General features: G+C 37.0%; 1 protein-coding gene across 1 annotated transcript in view; it reads left to right on the forward strand.

The window, feature by feature from the left end:
- Nucleotides 1–27,641, forward strand: part of CACNA1D (calcium voltage-gated channel subunit alpha1 D) — a 183,824-nt gene that overhangs the window by 151,105 nt on the left and 5,078 nt on the right. The window contains exons 39-46 of the mRNA XM_068409430.1: nucleotides 509–611; nucleotides 1,700–1,801; nucleotides 7,424–7,554; nucleotides 20,498–20,614; nucleotides 22,078–22,445; nucleotides 22,754–22,780; nucleotides 23,672–23,821; nucleotides 26,081–26,247. Of these exons, the coding sequence (XP_068265531.1) occupies nucleotides 509–611; nucleotides 1,700–1,801; nucleotides 7,424–7,554; nucleotides 20,498–20,614; nucleotides 22,078–22,445; nucleotides 22,754–22,780; nucleotides 23,672–23,821; nucleotides 26,081–26,247 (1,165 nt within the window). The remainder of the gene's footprint in view (nucleotides 1–508; nucleotides 612–1,699; nucleotides 1,802–7,423; nucleotides 7,555–20,497; nucleotides 20,615–22,077; nucleotides 22,446–22,753; nucleotides 22,781–23,671; nucleotides 23,822–26,080; nucleotides 26,248–27,641) is intronic.

The raw sequence follows: 27,641 nt of genomic DNA on the forward strand, positions 1-27,641 counted from the left end.
AGTGTAGATAGCATAAGAGATGCACAGCATCATTGAAGAGTTACCTGAGAAATTAATCAACTTGTACAAGACAGACCTGGTGCTGTGGTTCTTCATGGAGCATGAGGCTGGAGGAATCCATGGGAAACCTGGAACGTGACTGCAACTGGAGCACATGCTCTTAAATAACTGCATTTGTCCTTAGTACTTGCTTAGTGTGACTTATGGTCATAGCCAAGTACTGGGCTTCAGTGTTTGCAAATTAACTCAGTAAATAGCTCATGAAAACTACTGGACAGTTTTAGCTTTTGTATAAGCATGCATGTGATCAATATCAGAAAGAAGTGATATTGGGTGGTTATTATACGCAGCTGGGATGGAAGACTCAATTTTTTGGAACACGTATAATTTTTATGCCTCTTGGTGGAAAGTATTATTTGAATACATCCGCTTTTCAGAAATGAACGTTACAGGAGGTTTTTTTCAAACAAAGGCACATCAAAATTTGTTTTCCTTTTCTCATTTACAGAGGTTAGTAGCCATGAATATGCCACTAAACAGTGATGGAACCGTCATGTTCAATGCTACTTTGTTTGCTTTGGTTAGGACAGCTCTAAAGATAAAAACAGAAGGTAAGGTTCTTAGCTGTAAAGCTCTTACTGCACTTGTCAGAAGGTACAATGAGGAAAAGTTACAATTTGCTCATTTTGTTGGACATGAGTCAGGCTGCCTTAGTCTCACTGGATTTGGTTTGCTTTTTGGATCACGGGTTGTATTCACTGTTGTTAGGAATGATTTGCTAGAAAATGAAAGGAAAGGCATAGTGAGGGCAGAGCCCAGGAAAACTCAGAAATTATTATGTGCTTTTTTTCTGGTCAGATAAAAACATGTAGCGGTGGCATAACAGGGAGCTCTAGTGCAAGGAGTGAATGAGTTCCCCTGTCTATCCAACCAAGATACTCCTTCCTCACTACTCTTCAACTTGGTGCCTTGGATCCCACAGTGGTGCAACTGCAACTTTTGCACACTTCGAAAGCAACACCCCCGGTTTGACCTGTTCTGACTGGGTTGAAAGGATTTCTGTCATGCATCAGAGAGAAAAAAGTTTTAAAAAACAGTAGTATGTTTCAAAGAATTTTGCTTTCTGTTTTCGTATATCTTTTCATTATTTTATCATCTTTTTCTACTTCCTGTTCCATGTCTTCTGCCATTCACAGCAGAATTTGAGTTCCACTGCCAATAACAAACTGATTAAATCAAGCCCCCTCAGGCATTGCTGTGGCTTAGGTGAGTGCTGCAAGAGATGAGAAACTACTCAGTAGTCAGTTGCCTGAACTTTCAAGCCTGTACAACTGAGTAATTACTAAAACAAATAACGGCTCAGCTTTGGATCAGGAAAGAAGCAGCTTGCAAAGAGCAAGTCATCGCTTTCTGCACAATTTAGGCGGAACAGTGACAGAGTAGATCTGTAAATTACTGTTGAGCTCTGCAATACTCCAGAGACTAATTTGAAAGCCCTAGGAGCTCCCTCTCTTACACCCCTTCTTCTCTTTAGTTGTTGTAGTATTGTTATCTGCTACTTCTTGTAGCTTAGGCTTGCTGCAAAGCATCCTTATCATTGTCTTTATTTGTATACAGCTAATTAATATCCAGAGGATCATTCATTGCAGCTGGTTGAAACATAATTGCCATCTTCCATTTTTCTATTTCATTGCCACAGGTAACCTAGAGCAAGCAAATGAAGAACTTAGAGCCGTTATAAAGAAAATATGGAAGAAAACGAGCATGAAATTACTTGACCAAGTTGTCCCTCCAGCTGGCGGTCAGTCTGATAAACTTTGCAATATGCTATTCTCTGCATTTTGGTCTTTCTAGATTGTTAGGAACCAAAGAAATAAAATTACTAAATTTTGCAATTATAATGTCATTAAAGGACAACAAATAATAATAACAAAATAGATATAGAGAAGATGATATCCTGTTACACTAGACAATACCTATGGGACTGATAAGTACAACTTCCTTAGATCAAAAGGAGAGGAAAACGTTATGCTTGTTTTCTTGCTTGAAAAAAATGCCTTATTAGACCTAAATCTAGTCTTGATTTTAAGTCACTCAGCAAAATAGACAGAACTTAGTTTGATTTCAATGCATTGAGCAAGATAACATGTTTTGTACTAATTAAGCTTGACAATGTACGCTACATTGTATCCTTGTATATGTTGAATACTTCTGGGAGAAAACTAAAAAATGTAATTGCCAGCGTAAAATTTTTTTTGGCTAAATTAATAAAGCAAGAGGCTAAATTATCTCAGGTACACTCGTTTAAACCAGAACCATTCCATAGTCAACAGATAATGGAAATGGTTCGGATTTATGCCAGTATGACTGAGATATGCATATGGCCCATGTAAAGAGATATCTAAATTCTAATGAGACCGATACGCTTGTGAGAATTACAAGGCACATATATTAGGTGTTCCTACTTGCTGTAAAATGACATGTTAAATATTTGTTATATCTCTCTCTTTAAATATATATATTCTAATATATATATTTAGGCTTTTCCAATATATACATTTTTATTAATATGCTGTAGTGTAGATTTAGGTGACTGTTTTTTACTTGCTTTTTCAAGTTTTAAAGGTGCAGGATCTGTTACACTGTCAGCCACACCCAGGATATGTTTACCTAGACATCCAATACCTAGATCCATTGTAATCATCTGGTATTTCTCGTAGTTTATTGTACTTTTATAGTGTTACGGCAGCTTTCAAGGCTGATCAGACTCAGGTTTGGAAGCAGACTCGAGATCCCAGGTGCGGTGGTGGTGGAGGCTGATCCCTTTCTGAAGGTGATGCTCTCAGTCTCTGGGGAGGAAGAGCATGGTGGCCGTGCTGCTGTTCGGCATGACCCCAGGAGCAGCATTAGCTTTGTCACTGGAGGGAGCCACTTGCTATTGGTGTGGTGGCTGCCAGATAATAGTTGGGGATGAAGGCAAAAGTCCAGCAAATTTGATGATCCAAAAGGAAACTGATACTGCACATTTAAAACAACTCTTTGTGTTCTACTCTGTTGTTTTTAGCCTTACACCTAAGTGCTTGCATGGCATAGATGAATTGCTTTGTTATTGTTGTAACTATGTGCTTGAGCTTTTTCTGCAGCCTCTGTTCCTTCCAACTATGAGTCTTTCCGAATATTCTGAAGCAATTCTGTTTTAGGGTGGTGGCATGGAATTAGTGTTGCCTCTTGCCAACTTTATTCCCCTACCTTTTTTATTGAAATAGAGATGCATGCTTCAGAATAGCGAGCTGTGCCTGCCTAAATCAATCTGACAAAGAATCTGTAACGATTACATTCCTAGAACTAATCTTACATAGTAACTCACTGTTAACTTCAGCTTCATTTCATTGCTGAATATGAGCTGTATATTTATTTTCAGCTATACTAAAATTCATTGCTAATATTTATTCTGCAAATGGAGCTCTTCAGTGTAGCTAGAAGGCTGAAAACCTAGATCGCTGCTTGACTGATAGGAAACAGTATGGCTTCTACAACCCAGCATAAATAAGAACATGCTGGGAAGTCCTTAAGATTTACAAACTTTTTTACTTCAGTTCGTTTTATTTCTTTGTGGACCTTGTTGTGACGTACCTGAAAATTGAAAATACTGTAACCCACCTAGAAAAAAGAGGAATATAGCTATTTTACATTCATATGTCACAGGAGTGTAAAATAGCTTAATATACAGTAGAAATTAATTTCTATTGATGCTTAATATTCAATAGAAAATTGTATATGACAATAACACAAGTGACAGCTCATAATAACAATTTGCTAGGAGACAGAAAACTCCCTTCAATATAGATCAACAAAGCATCCAAATTCAATATCTTAAGATCACTTGCACTTAAAAGTACTGAGTGGTCTAGTTTATAATGTTTTTCTCCGTTATTACTTTTGCTGGTATTACTGAATGCTAGACCCTTCGTGTGCTCGAGACCATGCCTCCAGAACACAAACAGAACAATTATTTGCAGAGCAGAATGAAAATAATCGGTATAGCATTTTTTTCCTGAATTATAAATAGGTGCACTAGAAATGAAGTTATTTACTTATTGGTACCAGTTAAATAACTTATTACTATAACTTAATTAAATCGTTAATAGTTAGCCACACATTTTCAGTACAGAAAAATGAAACTGCTTTGCAAATACATAGAATGTCAGTCAAATGCCTGAACGTATGAGTAAGTTAACATTCTTAGGAGACTAGAGAGTAAGAGAAATACATACAACTCACTGTAGATTCACCTGTATTCTCTAAACTCCCCAGTCTCCACCTGCAAGCCCATTTAATCCTGCCTAATACTTTTTGCCCTCTTCCAATAACTTCCTACTGAAATGATTCCTTTTGCTGTCACTAATTGTAATTATAGATTTGTCTATTCTGTGGTTAGTTCTGCTTAGCTGCCTCCCTATACCTGTCCATATCTATATGTGTGTTACTCGAAAAACAAAGTCAAGGATGGCTCCCCTTGGCCAGGCTTTAGTTCTTGTGTGCACGTGTCTGCAGTACAACTGACTGTGCCTGTGAAGTACACATGCATCTTGTTTGTACATACAGACTTTAGCATGCACAATTGAGCAAAGGGGTAATGCGTTAATCTAACGTGCTTCCAAAAAGTTGGTGCATGTCCAGAGTGATCAATAAGGGCCCTTCATTTCTGCATACTGAGACTTTGCAGATATTGTCGTCTCAGGTACAGTCAGTAGTCGTGCAATGTCATAGCCTGACTTGAAACATGCTCTAAGTGCAACCCATAGTAGTATATGTTATATCAAGTCTGTCACTTCTATGTGCTTGTTCTTTCTAGGAGCAATTTGCTATATCACTTCCTTAAAAGTTCTGTTCAAATACTTGAAACAAAATAGTATAAAGGATGGGGAAAGGCTTATCTGGGCAGTTTGACCAAGGCTACGTTGCAGAGCAATGGATTCAGATAGACTAAGGAAGGCAAGTTTAGATTAGATGCTTTATAAGAGATCTCTTCCTAATACAAAACACCATTAGTCTCCTGAGGAGCTGCCAAGGGATGGTACAGATGAACATCAAAGCCAACATTCACAAAAAGTTTAGAAATTAGATTTGTGGAGTCAATTAAAAAGCTTTTTACTGCTGAGACTGAATCTGTAGACTGGTGAGCTTCTGTTGTGAGGTGTGGGGTTCCTGCTGTTTCCTGGCGGGAACTGGGGGCACCCGGACCTTTGAAGAGGTGTCAGTATTTGGCAGAGCAGGCTCTTTAATGTGCTAAGATATTTCCTGCAACAGACTGGTCTCCCAACCAAGATATTTTAAAGCAATTATTATAATTATAATTTGATACATTTAAAGACAAATAAAATGCTGGGAGAATACATCCCTGGTGCATTTTTACTGAAGTTAAAGCCTGTCGTACTTTCTCACATGCACACAGCCCATTTCAGACATAATGAGAGGAGCTTATTTTGAATGGTAGAGTCTTCATTTTGAGACAAATTTTGTCACAGAGGTAAAAATGAGTTTAAACAGTATTGTACGTGGATTGGATTTCCCCATCCTTTTTATTGATGTGAAAGCAAGTCAAGAAAAGAAGAAAGTTAATTAAATTTAAATTAGCAAAAGCTGTCATATTACAGGTAAAAATACTATTAGAAATACTATCATTAGTGACATACATTGGGACATATTATTACTGATAAAACGAAGACAAAAGGAGACTGTTTTAATCGAATGTTAATGTATGACATTACAATATATGACAATCAATGAGAGAATTTGCTTGACTATCAATTAGAGAAAAAGCTTGCTTAACAGAATGTGTTTGTATGTGAAAAAAAAACCAAACTCAAGTCTATCCTAAAGTTCCATCAGAGAGTTAAAATATAGAGAAAACAAAAGACATAAAACTAAAAAAAGAAATCCATACTTTCTAACAAAGGTGTGTTAGAATGTGTCTGGGCACATTAGATTTTCTGGCTTTGGTCCAGTCACAACTGTGCAGAGTAACCCAGATCCTGGGATGCATTAAGCACCTGTCTGTCCCAGCAAGGGCAACGAATGACAGGAACGTACTGCCCATCAGGATGTGGGACCTAACGCGGGAGAGAACTTTGATGCCTAAAACACACCAGCCCTCCTTTACCTATGGCAGTAGCCAACTAGCAACCGTGTTGCAAATAGCTGTCTCGAGATCCTGAAAAGAATCCAGAGATCAGGCAACACAGCAGAAAGGGAAATAGCTAATTTCATGCCAGATAACTCTAGGGGAAAAAAAGTGTCTGAAAACAAAAGCAATGTTTTTGAATGGAAAACTATTCCTAGTTTTCTGGCAAGCATTACTCATCAAGACATCAAACTTGCACAGCTGAATGATTCAATGGGACTCATAAGTACATTCTTAGCATGCTATGAACCAGGCAATTTCGATATCCTCGTAAGGTACCTGCCTTTGAAAACTTTGAAATTTGGATTTTGTTCACAGCAGTGACTCTGTAAAAGTGCTAGGTTTTACTGCACTTGCTGTTTGCCTATCTTGTGAATTGAACTAAATGAACTGATGGAAGTTATTTTCATTTCTATCAGTATTGCAGAGCTGATACAATACAATAACGTGGGAAAGCACCATGTTGTTTCATATTTACTCTTAATCATCATCACCTATCTAGAAGGTGGCTAAGGACCACATCTTCACTTAAACAAGAGCCTCACAGAAAATATGTGAAATTGTAACCTTTGTGGGATTTCCTCAGAGTCTCGAATCTGTCTTATTGGGTGACAATAAGATAGCAGACGATACAGCCCAACATGAGCATCTGGGACACAAATAAAATTCAAACTGGAAGATGCTCAGGTATTACAGTGAGGGCATGACACCAATAAAAAAATGTGCATAGCGAAGCAAGCTATAAAGACGTAAAAGTCCTTATGCAATCAGAACAATGCTATATTGATACACTGACTAAGCAGATCTGGTTCAGCAGTGAAAAAAAGATGTTGTAATCAGGACTTATTTTTTTTTAATAATCTTACTCTTATGAATGTGTCTGTAAGTCATAGCAGCTTTTATTTTAATTCATTTATTCCAAGTAATTAAAACAAGTCTTTCAGAATCTATCGTATACAAACATGCTTATGGTTTTGTTAGAAACTTAAAACTTACTTAGAAGTACATGAGACTTGGTGAGGTATTGTATTTTCTTCTTTATTAAGGATGAGTTCACTTAACTGACTGAGCCTGAACTGCTTGCTAAAACATTGCTTTTAAGCTAGTTACAGGTTCCATAGTTGTAAGCTGAAAGCATAGTACCTGTTGCACCCATCAGATTTTTGCCCTCAAATCAGATGTACAGGCTATTGATAAATGTGCTGACTTGGGAGAGATCTGTCTGGTCTGTTCATGTAGATGATGAGGTAACCGTGGGGAAGTTCTATGCCACCTTCCTGATACAGGACTACTTTAGGAAATTCAAGAAACGCAAAGAACAAGGACTGGTGGGGAAATATCCTGCGAAGAATACGACGGTTGCTCTGCAGGTGATTTTGCTTTTACATTTTTGACTAACCATTTTGTGAGCTTACTTGAAATAGCAGGTAGATGAATATTGATGATTGTGCAGTGCTGCAAGGATTTTATTTAGCTGGGATGCTTTTGGCCCTTATTCGTCAGAAAAGTAAAACGTAATCCTGCTATTCTGTCGATAACAAGGTAAGTGCAAAAAGTTATTCTCTATGGATTACTCAAACAGTAGCAACAGTTATAAAATTTCTTAGCAAATCTAGTTGATACATACAGTCTAAAGCTGCTGTGTATCTTTAGATACATGTTGTATCTAAATCAGATGTAAAATCAGATAAATGAAGTTCTGAGCTATTATTTCCGTTCTTTGTTTTGCTTTAACTGTTTAATTTCTTGTGTTTCTACACAAGAACTATAAACCAGTTCTCCGAAAACTTCCTAGTACGCATTACCACATAGTAAAGAGGTTTTTATATGGTACAATTTTGTTTTTTGTATGGTACAATTTTGGTTTTTATATGGTACAATATGGTTTTTATATGGTACAATTTTTCTTCTTAATTCTCATTGTTCTTTTTCTTTTCCACTTATGATTACTGGTGAAATACCTTCCTATCAGTATTTTCTAATCTTTGCAAATTTTGAACTTCACATTAATCAATTTATTTTCTAGGAAGTAATATTAGCATACTATGTTAATGTCATATACTTCTGTCTGTCTCTTAAAACAAGCTATCAAATGGAAACCAGGACAATAGATTTGGCCATCTCTCTCCCAACAGGCCTGCAGTAAGCAGTCCATAGAGTATATGTGATCTAAAGAGTATGTTCTGAAAACTTCTGCCCAGTGATACCCTTTGTATTATGAACTTTGAAATAGGCAAATGGAAGGCTGTCCTCAAATAATTCCAGACATATACACTGCACCGTTTTTATTGGATTGGGACTTTCTGATTTCAGTTAATGCTGAGTAGATTCCTACAAACTATAAAGATATTTAATGTTTCTGATAGCTTCTTATTCTCATGCCAAAATTTAGGAATATGTTGTGAAAATCCCTTTCTAAAAGGACAGAAATGTGTTAACCTGATTCAGGTACTGTTTTCTTTGTTAAAAATCCTGCTGGCTTGTACTTTGACCTAGCAGATTGATCTTCGCTGTCTTAAGTGGGTAATTTGTTTCATTCCTATTTCCTAAGAATGTCTCTCCTGGCAGCTCTGACACACATTCGGTTCCAAGTCACCATAAGCATAAGATGCAACAGGCAGAGAAAGATTCATTACGATTCTTGCTGTTGATGTGTGAGCACATGTCTTGCCAGGACAGTATGAACTATATTTGCATATGATGAGAGAAGAGAAAATTATGGGGAATGGAAGAGATAAAAAGAAAAAGACTGGAAACAGTTGAGAGGGAAGTGAAAGACATCAGATTTTTAGGAAGGACTTTGCAGACTTCTTCATTGCAGAAGCATTTGAGCATAAGGAGCTCAAAGTTAGTTTTAAGCCACAGTATTACCGTTTTCCACTTGTGTTTTTGAAGTTGCACACAACAATATAGAAACAGAGTGAGTTTCAAATGTGAGTGTTCTCTGTTGTTTGTTATCAGATGGCACTTCCTGTTCAATAGCAAAGATGGAGGGCAAGATGAAACTGAAAAGAATTAGCTTATCGTCTGTCTTTAGACAAATATTTTTCAATTCAAAACAGCTAAAAAAAGGACCATGAATCTCTGCTTTGAATCTACAAAAGCTCATGGGATTTGGGGCATGGCACTTATTTTTTTTGCTGATTAAAACAATGCTTCTGTGGTAATAAAATGAGCCAGGCTGGCAGATGGGAAGGTTATTTCTTTCTTTCTCCTCATTTTCCTCTGTTCTGTTTTTGTCTTTGTAACAAATCAGTAGTAACTCAACTTGATTTATGAAATAAAAGTAGAAATGCCATTTCAAAGAAATCTGAAATCTATGGTTGGGAAAAAGCCCAGTCTTATGGGTTTTCAGTCCAGCATATAAAGGAATAATATAATTCAATACTGGAAGCTATAGCAAGACAAATTCAAAGTCAAAATGCCATGTTTGTTATAATAATTAATTATATGAGGATACAGCTTTAAAACAGATCTGGATATCTTTCTAAAAGAGATGTTTTGCTTCAACAAGGAATTGATTTCTTCTAATCAATGCCCCCGAGAACAGTCCTGTGGGATGTATTATAGGGAAGTTAGTATGAATGATCACAGAGAATCCTTTTGGCCTTATAAAAATCTGATGTCTCTCCATTTTCAGCCTCTTCATTCCAGACTTGCTTTGTCCAAAGCTTAAATGCTTATAAAACTTTAATGTTTTCAAAAACTTATGTTCTTAACAACTATTTTTGGCAGCATAATTTACGGGTATACCATCAAACTTGGTTTTCAACTACAGAAATTTTGTTGAATGATCTGTGAAAGGCTTGTAACTATGAAGATGTTACTTCAGTTCTTGGAGAGCTAATAGTAGCTATTTTTCCTTTTATTCTCAATGCTCTAAGTAAACTAATGTTTGCAGATCTCTCTGGTAAACAATATGCTGACAAAAGCAGAAATATACCATATCACTGTCTCTCATACGGTTTCTTAAGGAAATTGTGATGACTAGTATGTCAATATATGACACACTTCCATTGTGAACACTGAAGGAACGTCATATAGCAGTCACACTGCACTTAGATCTTTATTACGCAGATGAATTTACTGTTTATTTACATATCTCCGCATAAACTAATCATACAAACTGCACATGCAGTACTGCAGCACGCAATTTGCTTGCTAAGGTATGGGTGGAACAGATGGTGAACAAAAAAAAAGTACTAAATTAGTCAGCCTTCTCTCCTGTCTGGAGGGGAGAAATATCCTCAGCTACACCTGAGTTTCTGACACTGAAATCTGCTAGTAAATATGGGGCCTTTATTTTTATTCTTGGCTGTATTTACCTTATCTTTTTGTTGTTTTGAAAACTTTCTTTTTGAAATTAGAAACTTCCTGTAACCAGGGCGGGCATGTGACTTTAGCAGCAGCTTTTCTTTAGTTTCTCCTTTAAACTAGTTAAGATTTCACAATATCTCATAGTCATGATAATACCACTGCAAACAGCTTCTGCTTTCTGGACTGCTAGAAGAGATGAGAGCAGCAGAAGCTGGGCTAAGTCTTGTCGTTAGTTTTTCAAGCCCTGTCATTCAGAACCTTCCTATACTAGGAATTGTTTGCTTAAAGCTTTAAACAAGATGAGGAAAATACTTCTATCAGGCTACAATAGGAAAAGGTTTTCCAGCCATCCGATTCTTCTATTTGTAAAGAACAAGACCAACTATATTTTCATATTCTCATCAACATCTCGCCCACTGCAGATCAGTTGTCATGTTGCAAAAGCCTTAAGCAAACCAGCAGATAAAAAGCAATGTTACCTTGTACTTTTGCTGACATCTGTAACTTTCTCTTGGGGTAGTTGGAATTACCTGCAGAACTAGTTAATTAGTTAAGAACATGCTTCCTAAGGATCTCATAAACCCTGCAGTTGCTGCATTATCTAGCCGGGTCTTCCTTATCTCCTTTCTCCTGCAAGAAAGGGTGAGAACATGTTATCAAGCTTTACAATCCATTCCTAACCATTAAATGAAGCAAGACATGGGTTACAGTTTTATAATCCTGCTGATTCCTATAGTTGGCCAGGTCACTCTTTTCCTGGCTTCAGGGAGTAAACATCCACTTGGAGGGAGAAGGTATATGCTCCTTGTGACAAAACCCATTCTGTGTTTTAATTCTCAGGACAACTGTTGAGGCAAGAAATTAATGGATGTTGCCTTTTCCCTGTTTCACGAGAATGTAACAGAATTTTTAAAATGTAAATCACTCCTCTTTGCCTTCCTTTAATTCCTCATGTTCTCAATGGTATTTTGTTGGGGGTTGTTTTTTTTGTTTGTTTTTTGGGTTTTGTTTTGTTTTTACGATAGTTTTGTTTAGTACTTTTGAAGATACTGAAGGGAAAACCATGTATCTGTCAAATGGCCTAAGGCACTGCTTCTTCCAAGAGTTACACCTACCTTTTTTTTTAACTAGTCGTTTAGTTATATTCTAGGATATTAAGTTGGATGCCTTGCTTTTAGGTAAAACTGTTTTAAACATTTACTTCTCATGCTGCTGTTTCTGATGGAATGACTTATGCTAACATAGGCAGAAAAATGATGTGCAATAATTTAAGAACTCTGACATTCAAGATAAAAAGTTTTGTAGAACTGCAAAGCAAAATTTTCACAATATTACAACTACAATGCCAGGTCATAAAAAAAGTAATGTTTTCAGCAAGAAAAGCACTGAAAAAAAAACTATTATAAAAGATAAGGAGTCATCTACACCATTTTTAGTTAGTTGAAGAGAATTGTATAACACAGGACAAAACTCTGTGAGCTCAGGAAAGCCCAAGGAGGTTTTCTGGTGGCCTGCGTTAGTCATGTTAATAAGTCCTGTTTCAACAAGTGTGGGAATAAATCTTCCTTCGGAAGCCACATTATTTAGCTAAAGATTCAACCTGTGGACCCAGGAAGGCAGACTGCCTAAGGAGCGTGTGTAAAATACAGTTCTTAGATGTTATCTTTAGAGAGACACGAAAAGGATTTAATTTCAAGGTTAAGGTAAAAAGATACACTTTTTTTGTCTAGATCAAGAACTTTTGGCAGTAGATGTTCAAAGCCCAAAGTTAGAACTTTAACACTCTCAAATTTAATTTCAGGTAATGTTTGAAAAAATCGAACTAATGAGAAAAGTTTTCTATTGCTTTAGGTTCTTCCTTTACTATATTGCTCTATAGAACAAAACAAAAATAATTGTAACTTGCAGTATGCATCAGCTACCGAGCCCTGCTGGTATTTATGTATCTGACCTCAATGATAAAGATGTGCACAAACAGGGAATCACATTAAGGGAATCCTCTTGGCTGCTGCTTCTGCGATGTCAAAGACATCAAGAGATGCAAAATACCAAGAAAAAACAATAAGAAGGTGCAGTTTTTCCCCTCCCAGGTTCTGAGAGTTACCTGGGTAATGGGGAGTTACCCTGCCGTTCTGCCAACAAAATCAAAGCGGTTCTTTAAAGGAGTCGCACTTGATTCTGCTTTCACTTGGAAGTGAGCTGCACTTTTCATGCAGTGCTGTTAAAACTGCTGCCTCTGTCCTTTTGAAACTGTTAAGTGAGAGGATGTTATAGTTGATCCTGATCAGTGACAAGCATTTAAGAAGACTGAATACATGTGAAATTGATGCTGCATTCTCTAACAGGAGAACTAACAGAGAGTTAAAAACACCTGTTGTAAATATTATTTTTTTTCTTCCCCTCCCATTTCTCTTTAGCCCACTTGAATTTCTCTCTCTGCAAGGTAGTGATACTTGGTCCTTAATTTGATAAAATATTTCTTAGAAATGCCTCTTTCACGATGCAGGTGTCTCTTTCGCACTCTAATGGTAGCGTAACAAGCTAAACTAGAGAAAGAAAAGGGAAACTGATAGTGGTGGGTGGGCAGACATTTACTTCTGTAAGAGATTTTATTCAACTGTGTCCAGCATTTGATCAGACTCTTCCCGGCACTGTAGCGTGAGCAGTGGCTGTGGCTGCCTCTTAGGGGACAGTGCAGAAGCTATAAAATCAGCAGCTTCTGTATTAACACTTGAATAAGTACAGAATACTTCTTTTTGTCATTAAGACTTCAGGAGTTTTAACAAAATCACATCCTTTGCCTGAATTTATTTTGTTGCATGAGACCAAAACTTGTGTACCGTGTCAGGAGAATGTCGCTGGCAGCCCCCTCACCAGTTTGGGGCCAGAACCTCGACCCAACTGGAATAAAGAAAATAGATGCTTCTAATACTGGGTTTGAGAAATGTTTTGAGGGGAGAAGTACCAATGAAAGTTTAGGCTGAGCCAGCAGATGAGAACGGAGCTCCCTGTAAAACTAGATTTGCTTCGTGAATGTCAGAGCATGCAGCAGGCAGGAATTCCCTTTCTTACTCCACAGTAATTGTCTTCAGGGTGATTTTTATTCTGTATAGCTCAGCTTTTCCTCAAGGATGCAGCACTTGCCTGTTAGCCTAACAGAGGCTGCTGTTTGGGTACCTGTGGTCAGAGAAGAGGAAGCACTCTAGAAAGTGAAGGGGGTCTCAGGAGGTTTTCTGCTCCGGCTATTCAGTAAAGTCTTTTTGCCATGAAGTTTCAAATTCCTCCTCACTCAGAAAAGGACAGTTCAAAATATATAACCAAGAGCAGTTTGTCTAAACTTGCATATTGTCACCAAAAACATCTTCAGAAATGAAATAACAATATCTCTTGGAACTACAAGTCTGTCTTGTGCAGACCCAGGGGTTTTCACTCCTTGTGAAGGGAAGAAAAGCATGTGGTTCTGAAATGCTGGGTGACCAGTTCACGTTAGCTGTCTACTGTCATTTCTGTGGTGTTATACACGCTCCTAGGACGCGAGACAAAAAATTCCTTAGGGCTGCATTGTGCACAGTGCCTTTCTTATGCTAGTGCCTGATACTTATGCAGTAAGAACAAATATATTTTCTGGGTAAAATCAGAGCAAAATTATATTTGTAGCAGTAGTTTAGGAGATGTCTTTTTGTAGTGATGGAAATTTGTATCGAGCCAAACAGTAGTCACATTGCTAGTAAAATAAATGTTAAGTGAAGCGTGAACAAGTGTAATTACTTTCGTCTAGTACTTAGACTGAATAAATTAATTCTACACTATTTTTCCTAGGGAAAATACTTACTGTAAACTATGTAATGTTTGCATCTGTATTTCACATTTATTTACATGTAACCCTCTTTGTTAATACATACAAATAAAAGTTAAAGGATATTTCCCTTCACATCAGAAGTACACAAAAGCACTGATATATTGAGTTTCATTGATTTGGAAACATGTTTCAGGTTAAACTAATTATGCGTTTTTCTCTCTGCAAATTTTATAAGTAATCTCAACCCTGCAGTAAATGGTAAAAGAAAAAAGAAAAAAAAAACCCTCTAGCAGGCATCAGCTGAGGGGTTAATATGTTGTTCAAGTTCAATTTAATTGTGGTTCTGTGTTCATGTTGTGTTCACAGAAAGGCTTAGCTTGAAGGGAGTCTGGGTTTGACTGAAAGCACAGAGCCTGGGTGTAGTTGTAGAGCAGCACGCTCCGCTTCAGCGCTAGAAGATGGGCTCTAGGAAGATGCGTAACACTGAGGAATCGAGACTTGACTACTATGTCTCTTATGTTCACTGCTATAGCGTAGGTCTATTCAGCTATTTTTCTGCATGCTTATTTTCTTATTTTGGTAGTTCTTGCATTGTATTCTGTTTATACTAACCTCAGTTTATTTTTATGTTAAAGTGTCAGTGTAGCTTTCGAGGTTTTGTTCTTTTTGGTTTGCTTTGCTATAAAATAAGCAGGTAGTAAAACCACATTCATTATCTACAAATGTAATGGTTTATATGAAGATTTTCAGAGTCATAGGCTTTCAGTATTCTGAAGCTCTGAAGACCTAAGTATTTAGAATTCATGTTTATGCTTTATTTCAGATCTAGTGAGTTCATATAGCAATATACCTAAACATCCATCGTTCTTCTAAAATCTGTGAAGCAAAGCTTACAAGTGTCTCTTCCATTTCCTGGTATCACTATAAGATGCCTCAAAAGAGGGAGCATTATGTATTTTACGTGCCTAGAAATAGTGTAGGTGATAGTGATTCTTATTATTTAAATAGCAGTATTGTGCTTGCACTTAAACTAAGCTTAAACTGCATCTATATGTAGGTTGCACCATACCTCAAAATGGATGTGGGCAGAGTTTAGGTATAGGGGAAATTATGTTTTTGTAGTTCCAGTACTTATAAACATTTAAATTTCACAAATTTCACAAATTTCTTAATATAAGACATATATCTAGAATGGTGTTATTGTTTTATGCATACTATAGATGTAGAAAATGGATTTAAAATCTATTTGGCATTTGTTAAAAGTAGTCTTTTAAAAATGTTCAACTGTTTAATGTTTTAGTGTTTAACTTAATTTAAATGGTTTGATGTTTTGCATGAGGTGCTTTTCAAGCATCTTTAAGCTTATCTCTCTCTAAATGACCAATTCAGAAATAGTTATTAGTCATATGTCTTTTTTTCTCCTCACTAAGGGACTCCTACAGCTCTATTATTTCAGCGTTTGAAAGCACATGTGTGTCATCTCAATGCTGTGTCAGAGACAGGGGCATCATTAATTGTCTCTTGAGATGCTATTTAGGACACAGCACTGGTGGTTTAGTGCCTTGTGCCATCTTGAAAACATTGCAGGTGCTATTATGCCTCATAAAGCACAGCTGTGCAGAATTATCATGTTAATTTGAAGTCATCCTGTACATTTACAGGAAAGCCTATTTAAAGACATGCTTGGGTTATTATGTAATTATGTTGTTCAGCGCACTGTGTGTAACTGGTTTGCTAACTAACCATTGGACTGATATGTCTCATCTTTCTCATGCCTGCAAGGAGGGCATCAAAAATTAAATTCTGGAGAGAAAGTGTCTGAATAAGAAATAACTTTTGCAAACTTGTAGTGAAATCTCTCAAACAGAATTAGAGGCAAACACAGTAGCATTAATCTCTTTTCTTCCTCTACTTCAAAGAAAACAACAACATAGAAAAAGCTGAGTAGAAACAACAGATGTCCTCTTGCACAACAGCATGAATAATTCAATGATGCAGTTTTGAGCAATGTTATCTCTATAGAACTGGTGCCTATACATGCCTCTTGCATGTTTTATCTGTTCTGTTAGACCTTTTCATCTTCCAGTATCTTTGATGAAAACAAAATTTGCTAAAAGATATAGGGTAAATGCACATAGATATTAACACCCATGTGAGAAAAATGGTCTTTTTTTCCAGTTACAGGTACACTAGGCAAAGACATTTGTGTATAGCAAATAATAATACTCTGTGTTGGAAAGTTAGAGAAGAACAGAACTGAATTTTGTGCTCTGCAATATACTGGGATTATTAACCACATTTTCTTACAAATGTGATCCACCTGATTTTAACAGCCTTGTGAACCAGGCAGATTTTCAGCCTGGTGAGCTGAGATGGATATTAGATGTATATATGATGGCAGAACTGGCCCTTTGCTTCTTGAAATTATGTGAATTGTAATTTGGTCCTCAAAAAATAGGAAATAAAGCAATATTTATTACTCACATTTCCACTTATTTAGGGAAAATTTTTAAAGGTGTTTTTTACTGCTGAAATGGCATAAAATAATCTTGATGCTTCCTTTAAGGAAAAGTGAGAATTCTCTGGACATGAGAAAATGTTCAGGAATTAAGAATCTGCTGTAAAAAATGAGGATATAAGGGAGACTAGAAAGAGTGTGACCCTTCCAGCAATCTTTACCAACCAAAGGAAATGTTATGAAAGTTCTTATATTGGTCTTTAGTGTCTACTCATTGTTCCGTTTGGGGCAAGTAAAGAGGATTTAGCTGTGGTTTCCTTTCCTCTGCAGCTCTGATAAGCCACACTAAAAGACTGAGAGGAAGTAATTTCTGTATAACACTCAAATTTGACTTTATTTTTTGAAGGTCATTATAGCATGATGCTTCAGGAATGTGGCTAGTCCTGAATCATTATATGTAATAACAAAAGGTCTTATAAAGTTTTACTTAGGGAAATAATTGCCTCCTAAGATCTTAAGCAGTTGTAGTGAAAAAGAAACAAGCACATCTCTGGCAAATGTAGACAAATCACTATCCAGGGTCTTTTTTTTAAAAAAAGTCCTCAGGTTTGTTTTTTTTTTAAGAGAAGAAATTCTCTCAAATTTAAATGTAGCAGAACTTCACAAATGGAGGACAACATATACTCCCATTGCCCTCTTGTGTGTTATAATGTCTCTAGGGTACTTGCTGGGTAGGCTAAAAGGGGCAACATCATGTAGGGAAATGTGTATGAGAAGGACCCTTCTTCCCTGTAAACTAATGGAGAGATGTGGGGAAGGTTGGTTTGCTTTTTGTGTCTGTTCCTTTACTTAAGAGATCTTTGGTTTGATTCTGAAGTGCTTGAAGGTAAAGTCAAGTGTTTTATCAGTCCAAGCTACCTCTACGATCTTCACAGTTCTCCACATTAAATGTGGTTCAGAGGAGGGATTTTCCTACTGAGGTATAAGTACCAATTCCTGCATTTTTACATCAGCCCCACTTCAGCGGTAGCTGGCTGATCTAGTGAAGGGTTGTCTTATCAGTCAGAGCTCAGCATGAGAATTTGTCTCATTATGCAATGCTCTCCTGTTATAAAAATTGTTCTTAGAATACTTTTACATTACACCAGGTAAAATGAGGCAGTACATGGGAGCAGTCATTTTAATGATGGAGGTCACAAAATTGTTGTAGGTAGTTCTGTTAGAGCAGATAAACTGAGGAATACTTTAATTCTGCAGGCAGATGTTGCCTGTAGAACCTGTGGCTTCTGTACTGGCTGTGAGTGAATATGGCTGATCAGTTTAGTTTAACTAACATATACTTTTACATATGGTGATCCAGGTTTTAGTCTTCTGCTGTTGACTGTGTCATTGCAAGAGGTCTGTTACATGAAAATGAGTATTACTGAAGAGAGATGAGGTGATAAAAGCTGCCTGCTTTCTCTTGAGTAAAGGAGTAATTCACCAAGAAGTGAACCAGAAGGCAGTTGGAAATGTAATCGAAAGTAAATTACTGTTGAATATGTTGCTGCCAAACACAGGGCTTTTCTCAGCTTTTAGGCATAGATTTGTGGGACTTTGTCAAATTTGGCAGACAGGAATATAAATTGTAGTTTTTGCTAGGGTTCAAATTTATAATAGTGCTGTTTGAGTGTTGTGTTCACAGAAAGGCTTAGCTTGAAGGGAGTCTGGGTTTGACTGAAAGCACAGAGCCTTGGTGTAGTTGTAGAGCAGCGCGCTCCGCTTCAGCGTTTGAAGATGGGCTCTAGGAAGATGCGTAACACTGAGGAATCGAGACTTGACTACTATGTCTCTTACGTTCACTGCTATAGCGTAGGTCTCTTCAGCTGTTTTTCTGCATGCTTATTTTATTTTATTTTCTTATTTTGGTAGTTCTTGCATTGTATTCTGTTCATACTAAGCTCAGTTTATTTTTATGTTAAAGTGTTAGCGTAGCTATGGGGGTTTTGTTCTTTTTTAGTTTTCTTTGCTATTAAATAAGCAGGTAGTGAGTGTGAAATGCAAGTGACTATTCTTGCTCATGATTGAATAACCAAAATATAATAGTAATCCTCTGCTAAATAAATAGAAGCCTTTGGTCTTCTAGTTCGAAATCTGTACCTTAAAGTGTTAATTTTACTTCCCTTTAGTGCCTTACAAAATTATGACATTAGCAACCTTGCTAAGGTCTTGACTATGCAATTAGCATAAGAAGTGGGAGAAAGCACAATGTACTCACGAAATGTATATTGTATATTAACTCGCTAGTAAATGATTTTTAGAGCCTCGTTCCATTATAGCGTAACTCTCGAAGTTCATCCCTGAGGGAGAAAATACAATTACCAAATATATGCAGCTAATGTGGTTAGTCAAGCGCCATTTTCAGAAAGTCAAATACTGGTATGAGTGAAACCTGAAGAGGAGCCTATGGTAAATCTACACTGTTAGATACAAAGTTTTTGGATTCGTCCCTTTCCAGATTCCGATTGCCCACACTGCATAAATGCCATTTTGCTCCCCAGCAAACCAACTATTTCTATTTTGAGATGAAACCCAACTGCGATGCTGTGATGTACTCCAGGGACAGTGTCTGATAGGCAGCGTGAATGGGACCAAGCCACGCTGGGTGCCTTTCAAGGTCCTTCAGCTCCTTCTGGAGCTGTGAAACATGCAAAATTCTCTACACATGTTCGTGCCACCCCAGGGCGAGTAACATGCAATGTCATGCCATAGAAGTACAGCTCTGGTGGGCTGGGATAGCCCTTGTCTGCATCAAAAAATGCAGAAAAATAATGAATCAGGCTTTTAGATCATCATCAAGAATTGAACCAAGTGCTGTGCATGATTATTTGTAGTGGAAGTATAGTGTTAGTAAAGGGCTAAACAAACATATCTTTGATTTTTTCTGAACCTGAGGAGATAAAAAAGAGTTGGGAAGAACAGGATTGCATTTTTTTGCTTCAGACTATGACAGCCAGAGTTAAAACAGGAAAAATATCGCCTTTTTGAAGTAAGTAAGGCCTACACAAAAGCAGTGAATTCCTGTCCCTGTGTATGATGTCTGTTTCCTCCCTAATGTGCAGGTCTGTCCTTGGCAGTTTCAGCACTATCCCTTTTCCTAAAGGTTGCTTGTGGTAGCAGGCTTGAGAAGAGCATGAACCGATACATGCTGAGGTCCATGCTCCTGTAGCTGGATGGTTTTCTGTCCTAAACTAGAGCTTTAAATCAAATGTCTGCGTATCACAGTGCAGTGCAGATGAGCTGGAATTATTTCACTGCTTTCTTTTCCATCTGAGCTCTGCTAAAACTGCTGTTGCTGTAGCAAAGATCTCCTTGCATTTCCTTTGTGGTCACAGGCTGCAAACGTGTTTTTAACGTTAAATATACATCTCATTGAAATGCATTTTATTATAGTTCTTGCTGATTACTTATACTTTATTATAAGATCAATTTTATCTTTATAGGGTTCCATAAACATCAGTAGTCTTTAAGTCAGGATCTACACTGTGATAATAAAGACATGATCACGTTAGCAGGGTTGTACTGGAATATAAGCCTTTTATTAACAACAGTAAAGAGACATATAGTAGAATGTATCCTCTGTGGATGTCAGGATACAAAAACTTGTTAACTGTCCTTTAAAATAAATTTACACGCCTATAATTAAAGAACGAAAAAGAATCTGCATTCCTAATGTATTATGATATTGTCATTGATTTAGGCAGGACTAAGGACACTTCATGATATTGGCCCTGAAATACGCCGAGCTATATCCTGTGACTTGCAAGATGATGAACCAGAGGAAAACAATCCAGAGGAGGAGGAAGATGTTTATAAAGTAATGTCAGAACACAGCTACGTGAATTGTTTTGTCATATAGTATGAGATTAAAGAATGAGCTTATCCCTGAATATGGAATAATAATAATTAACACCTCTTGCAAACTGGAACAATATAACTATTTTATAAATAAGTATATTTTTTTTATATATATATATATAAAAATGGTATGTCCAGGACACTTGCATCCCATCATAAATTTAGGAAGCAGTTCCTGCAGGGTGATTCGTCTACCCCTAATTGTTTCTTATTAGTTCTTATTTTTTTCTTAAGCAAATCCTAGGAAAAGGAATGAACCTTGCCATCTCAAATTTTGATTGTGGCAAGGTTAAACTGGAAGTGTCTTAACTGGAAGAAGAGAATGAAATTCTATGCAGCCAATGCCTGGAATTACACAGAAGTCAACTAAATATAAATGCCATTTTCAATTTCCTGTGAGGGATATCGATAGGAACCAATCAGAAAAAAAGATTAGTTTTTGTCTTTTACACTATAGATATTCAGTCTAATGGTAAACATGTAAAGTTGGTATTACAATCAGGAGCGCTCTGCAAACCATTTGTCAGCCAGCAAGAAAACTTAATTTTTCACAAGCATTTCAGGAGCAGCAGATGTAAAAGCATGCTTCTGCAGTAGTTGTGTCAGAAGCCCCATGGCTTGCTATTGTGCTTTGCCAAAAAGGAGGATGTGGCACTGGAGACAGTGCCACAGCCACCATCAGTAGATGCATTTCTCTGCCAACCGTCATTACCTCCTGTCTTCCCTAGATTGAGCTTCAAGCCAGACTGCTGTCATCCAAGACCCACACCTGGCTAGACAGGGAGGCTACATAATCTGGGTCAGATGTAAAAGAGAGCTGCATGTCATGGTCATAACAGCACTTCATTCTCTCTTTCACCATCCATTACACTCTTCAGGGCTTATTAAGAGTTACTACTCTTTCTTGTACCTCTGCAAGAAGAACGGAAGCACTGAAGTTTAATGTTACCTACTTGAGATATGCTTGCAAGCTGTTGCATGGCACTCCATCCTGTCTGAGTGACGCCTGTTGCAAATTGATGCTCTGGGAGAATAGAAGGAGTTTCACCAAAGTGTTCTCAAAAATTAAGCAGACTCATCATTTCTGAGGAAGTTGGTGCATGTTCATGTATGGGAATCTAGGTTTCTCCTGCTTAATAAAATGTGGAGAGAGCTGGATGTCACGTTTAGTTATATGGAAAAAGAATAATTATCACAGCGTAATGTTGATTTGACTCTGAAATACAAATATTGTGATTATCACAATCACATCTCTGTCACTTCAGGAGATCCCATCTGAAGCATCATAAAATTAGAAAGAAAAATCACAGATTATTTGAATTGCTACTTTTGAATGCATGTAGGAGAGAAAAGTAAGTTAGCACTGTCACAAATACGTTAAGGTATCTGATGTAATTTTTTCTTTCTCTTCCCCTAAAACAGAGGAATGGTGCTCTCTTTGGCAACCACATAAACCATATTAGCAGTGACAGACGAGATTCATTTCAACAGATCAACACCACACACCGTCCCTTACATGTTCAGCGGCCTTCAATTCCATCTGCAAATGATACTGAGAAAAATCTATATCCTCAGGCAGGAAATTCTGTATACCACAATCATCATAATCACAACTCAGTAGGAAAGCAAGTTCCAAACTCAACAAATGCCAATCTCAATAATGCCAACATGTCCAAAGTTGTTCATGGAAAACACACAAATTTTGCAAATCACGAGCATAGACCTGAAAACGGTTACCGTTCTTACTCCAGAACTGATCATGAGAAGCGTAGAAGGCCAAGCAGTAGGAGGTAAACTTACAAATATGTATTTGCTTTTAAATAAATTTATATGTTATAAATACACTATAAGAAAACTTATGCTACATGAAACTAATTTGTATATTTAGCTTCATTTCTGTTGCTTACTGATGTATGAAATGTATTTAAAATATAGCTCTGATGTATGGGAAATTTATGTAACTTTAATAAGGTTTGAAAGTACTAGTTTTCTTTAAAGTGAAATTATTAGTTCCGGCACATTGTAATCACCAATGAATTTCTCTAACTACTTGATTTTAAAATATCTTTCTCCTTATTTTCATGGTTTACCTGGATAGAACCCGCTACTATGAAACATATATTAGGTGAGTTGATATTGTTCTGACATAATTGAAGAGGACAAAGTAGTCTCCCCTCCCCTCTTTTTTTCTGCAGTATCATTTTCAAAATTAACTGTATGACAATGCATACGCTTAAGAACTTAAGTGACAATTTCTAAGTCAAATTTTCCACTGCCCGTTCTAAAAGGATAAACTTCTCCTAAAGTTCAAAATTATTCAAGCCCTTTTAAAAGTCCAGGCAGGTTTGTGCAGTTTTCAACAGAAAAAAGATCACACCTTATAGTAGCCCTTGTTTAACATTGACTTGCAAAGACTAGAAAAAAAGTGGGTTTAGCTTTGGTAAATTTTAATGTGTACAGCTCCATTTACAGGGGACCCAAAATCTTTCCTGGTCTCATGTCTGAATATTTTCTAAGACAACTTTTAAAAATAGGTTATATTGCGTTACTGGAAGTGCATTGCTAAATGCACCTTCAGTGCTAGTTTTTAATGTCTAGATTTGCACATCCGTTTCAGATTTTTCTTGGAATACCTCAGTGAGTGCTCCTTAATATTTTAGCCGTATGGCAAATTTCAGACATTTGAGAGAGGCTGTGTTTCTTCAAAGTACTCTGAATGTGTATTTTGTAAAAATGCCTTAAATGTCTTTGACTTCAATGAGCATCCCCATATTATTTTCCTATTTGTCCTACAAGGAAATAAAGGGAGGTCATCTTTAAGAAACAGATAAAACAGTCATGTTCTGAACTGCAGTTCTACGCAATTTACTGTAGCACCACATTCTGACAACACGAGAGTTTGTTAATGCTTGTCTTTTTTTTTTCTTGGAAGCATATTAAAAGAACTGTATAAAATACACCATATATAATTTATATAAATAAAATATTAAAAAATATAACTATTTGCTACTTACAGATCTGACTCTGGTGATGTGCGTCGACCTACTATTTGCCGCGAAGAACATGAAGTTCACGACTATTGCAATGATGATCGTTATTTGGGAGAGCAGGAATATTTTAGTGGAGAAGAATATTATGAGGAAGACAGTATGTTGTCAGGAAGCAGGTGAGGATATTTGTTAAACCGGGAAAAATATTCCAGTAAATTAGGTACATATCTGTAAAGGCTTCACTAAGCACACTTCTACTGAAAATCTCTAATGAAGTTAATACTACACAACTGCTGGCAAGTGAAATGGTGAATAAGAATAGTGTGTGTACCAAAGATCTTGTGTATTTGGCAACATGTGCTGACTCCAGCAAAACTTCTGTACCAAATTCGAAGGAAAGCACAAAGTTCCTTTGAACTGAGTATAAACTAGACAGTGCATAACCAAAGAAGCATTTAATTTAGAAATGAAATTTCATGTACAATGGAAGATGGATCAAGCTCAGACAGAGGAACTTTTAGAAATGGTTTTCTTCTTTTAACTTAAAAAGAAAGGTGAAACGGCTGAACTATGGACTGAGATCATACGGTAGTACTAGCTGGACCAATAAAGAACTGGATGACTTCCCTTTGAAAATTCTCAGTATACCTCTTTATTAATAATCCTCCTCTTGGCACCATTTTTTCTCTCCTTAGTACAAACACTTAACACTGTCATAGTTGTCCTGGCCTTTATATGTTTGGAATAGATGTTTTTTAAGTTTTATTCATAAGCTTTATGGAAATGCCATCAATTGAATTTTGGTTGACAACTAGCATTTCTTACAAATTTGTATTACTGCATAATGTCCAAATTTGTATTAATCTGAGGCTCCTTTCTGTAACTGCAGAGTTCATGTTTTGTAAGCTGGTTCCTCTGTTTTCTAGCTCATTTCTGTTTTCTCTGGCCAAAACCTGGAATAGTATCCTAGTTAATGATAGTATTTCTGTTCTGTAGGGTTTTCCAAGGCCCAGCAGTGTTGTTTACCACCTCTTGCCAGATGCTGTGTATTTAACTCCAGAGATCTTGGCATTCAATATCTTAATTTCAGATTTAAGAAGAAAAGGCCTTGATTTAATTTTGGTAAATTTAAGCTTTTCTCTGCAAGTTTATTTTGCAGTTTCTTCAGAAATGGACTGGCGTGGGTTTTTCTAACTTTAGAACAGTGGCTCCCAAGTTAGTTTGGCTTTGAGCATTACCGAGTTAGTTTGATTTGAGCACTGTGCCCTTGGCTTTAGGCAGTGATGGCTTCAGCGACACGGCAGCTCCTAACTTTGCATTGGGACCACTCCTGTACGTAAATAATAGGTTTCCAGTTGTTCAGACAATGTTTTGTTGCTACTTTGGGAGGAAGTCCTGATATTCCTGATTTAGTCTTTAAAATGTGAGATAGTTCTGGTGTTTTCTGAGTATCAAGCTGTCATGGAACAGAAACTATATTTGGTAATACTGAAAGGCTTCCTGTTTAAAAATTAAATGCACCTTTTTCCAAATATCTTGTGATTTTTTTTTTTAAATTCCATAATATTCACCTTCTCATTATGATGTAGAAAGACATACGCATTTACAACATCTTGAGTAGATTGTGTTCATCTTCCTTACAATAGCTGTTTCCCTTCTGCTGAATAAATTCAATAACTTCTCAAAAATATCCTCCATTTCTGTCAATAAATTTGTATTTTGAAGTCCAGCCCAGAAGTAGAGGAATTTATTGCCATTTTATCTTAGATCCATAAGTGCATGTGCACAAGTGCCAGACACGCTTAATTCTCCTCCTCCTCCTCCTCCTTACTGTCTGTCTTCACCAGCTGACTTCTGGCAGGGTTGGTACCATAATCTGCATCTTGTTGGTTTGCAGAAAAGCTAAGATTTGCATGAAAGCTAAATTTTACAGAATTTTTAGGTCACTTTTTTTTTTATATGATAATTACCATCAAATAACACCCTTCCAAGATTTGATTTCCAACAAGAGAAGTATCTAGAATGTAAAAGGCTTAATTCTATTCCCTGAGTTTCTGTGTTTCACATGTTACCCAGGGTTCACAAGACAGCATGGCAGGAGAAGAACAGAGTAATTTTTTTTTTTTTAAGCAGTGTACAACTGGGGTCCGACATTTTAGCCTGTACCGGTAAGAATAACTTAACTGAAAATACAATTTGATAATAATTTCACCTGAGAACTTACTGTGTAACTATCCTAGTACAAAAGTGTATGCTTGCTATCTCAAAATTAGTTTGCATAGAGAAATTGGATTTTAAAATTGAGTTGTGTAATTATCTAATGTAGTGTTTGGTTATCCTGCTGGAGAAGTGGATTTGAAAATCTTCTAGAAGAAATCTAATAGATCAATTTATAGAAACGGACTGAAATAACATTTTCTTTATTTTAAATGCAGGCATATGTATGATTACCACCACTGTAGATACCACTGCCATGACTCAGATTTTGAGAGACCAAAAGGTTACCATCACCCACATGGGTTTTTCGAGGAAGATGATTCACAGATCTGTTATGATACAAAAAGATCTCCTAGGAGACGGCTGCTACCTCCAACACCAACACGTAAGTGCATGAGGAACAATTTGTTTGCAAATCCAGAATTATTTAAATGCATCCAGACATGTTCCAGTTTAAAAAGGCTTCTTTTTAACTTGGATTTCAAACATGACATTTCTTGATTACTGTTGCTAGTGGATTATTGTGTATGGCAGAAATATCTATCCATCCTGAGAGACTGGTCAGAGAATCTATGGATCCTAGCTTACAAGTTAGTCTAATATCTCTTGCCTCACTCATCCAATAATATAAAAATAACCAATTTAATTGCCAGTTTGAACCTGATTTGATAAATGAAGAAAGAGCAAGGTAGAATGCAGGAGCAGTTTGCTTTGAAAGTTTGATCAGAGGGTTTCAATCCATGTGCCCTTTGTTTACCCCTACAGCTGTGCAGTATTGCCAGCAGTCAGTGCCATTGGCTCTAGTGACTCGCCTCTGGGCACTTCCCCTGTCTCTTAACAGTCATGCTGCTTAGTGACATTGTGTTACATCTTCACCTCGAACTGTTCTAGTAAACGATAGAGACTGAAGCAGGATAATTTTCAGGGAAAAGAGAAGAAAGAGTGAGCTTAATGGTACTTTGTGGGTTTTTTTTTTTTCCTTACTTTTGAAGTGCATTTTGCTTTTTAATATGAGTTTCTCAAATCCCTGTGACAAATGAAAGTGTTATCCTGGGCTAAGCATCTTGTTTCAGATTCACATTGGTACTTATTCTGCTGTCTCAGGAGCAATGCTTAATATTCTGTGTTTCCTCTGAGGGAGAAAAGTTTTGATTTATAGATTGAATTAGTGTTGTCAACTGTTTTTTTTTTTACCTGTTTCTTTAATTTTCATTCATTCTTCTCCTTAGATCTTTCCCTTGGTTTCTGCTTATCTCAAGCACAATATTGCTTTATCTACATTTCTAAAAGCCCTCATGCTTCTTATCTTGTAATGTTGCTTTTGTATGTTGCAGGCCATACTGCAGAGATTAGCAGTGCTAATCCTCTGGTGAAACTAGGCACAGACTCAAAGGTCTTGGATTTTGGTCATTGACCTCTGACGCTTCACAGAGAGGAAGCACTTGGGGTTGTGAAGTGCAAAATAAACCACTTTCCAAGGCTAAAATAGACTGGGTTGGTGCACAAGAAACAACGCTCAGCTCCACGCGACCCCATAGTGTCCCCAAGAGTACTCTTACGCGTAGTGTGGTCAGCACAGCCAGGCCTGTCTTTGGATGATGCTATCTAACCAGTGCCATCCAGACAAGATAATACAGGATCATTTCTAGAAGAGTCTCCATGTTTTCTCTGAATTGTCTTTCATTCTGATGATGGTAGCAGCCAGAGTCACAGTCCATTTATCTATGGAAGTATGACTGTAAGGACCCCGTGGGTAGGAAAATGAGTTTCAGTCCTTTC

This window comes from Nyctibius grandis, chromosome 10 (assembly GCF_013368605.1).
Source record: "Nyctibius grandis isolate bNycGra1 chromosome 10, bNycGra1.pri, whole genome shotgun sequence".
Classification (NCBI taxonomy): domain Eukaryota; kingdom Metazoa; phylum Chordata; class Aves; order Nyctibiiformes; family Nyctibiidae; genus Nyctibius; species Nyctibius grandis.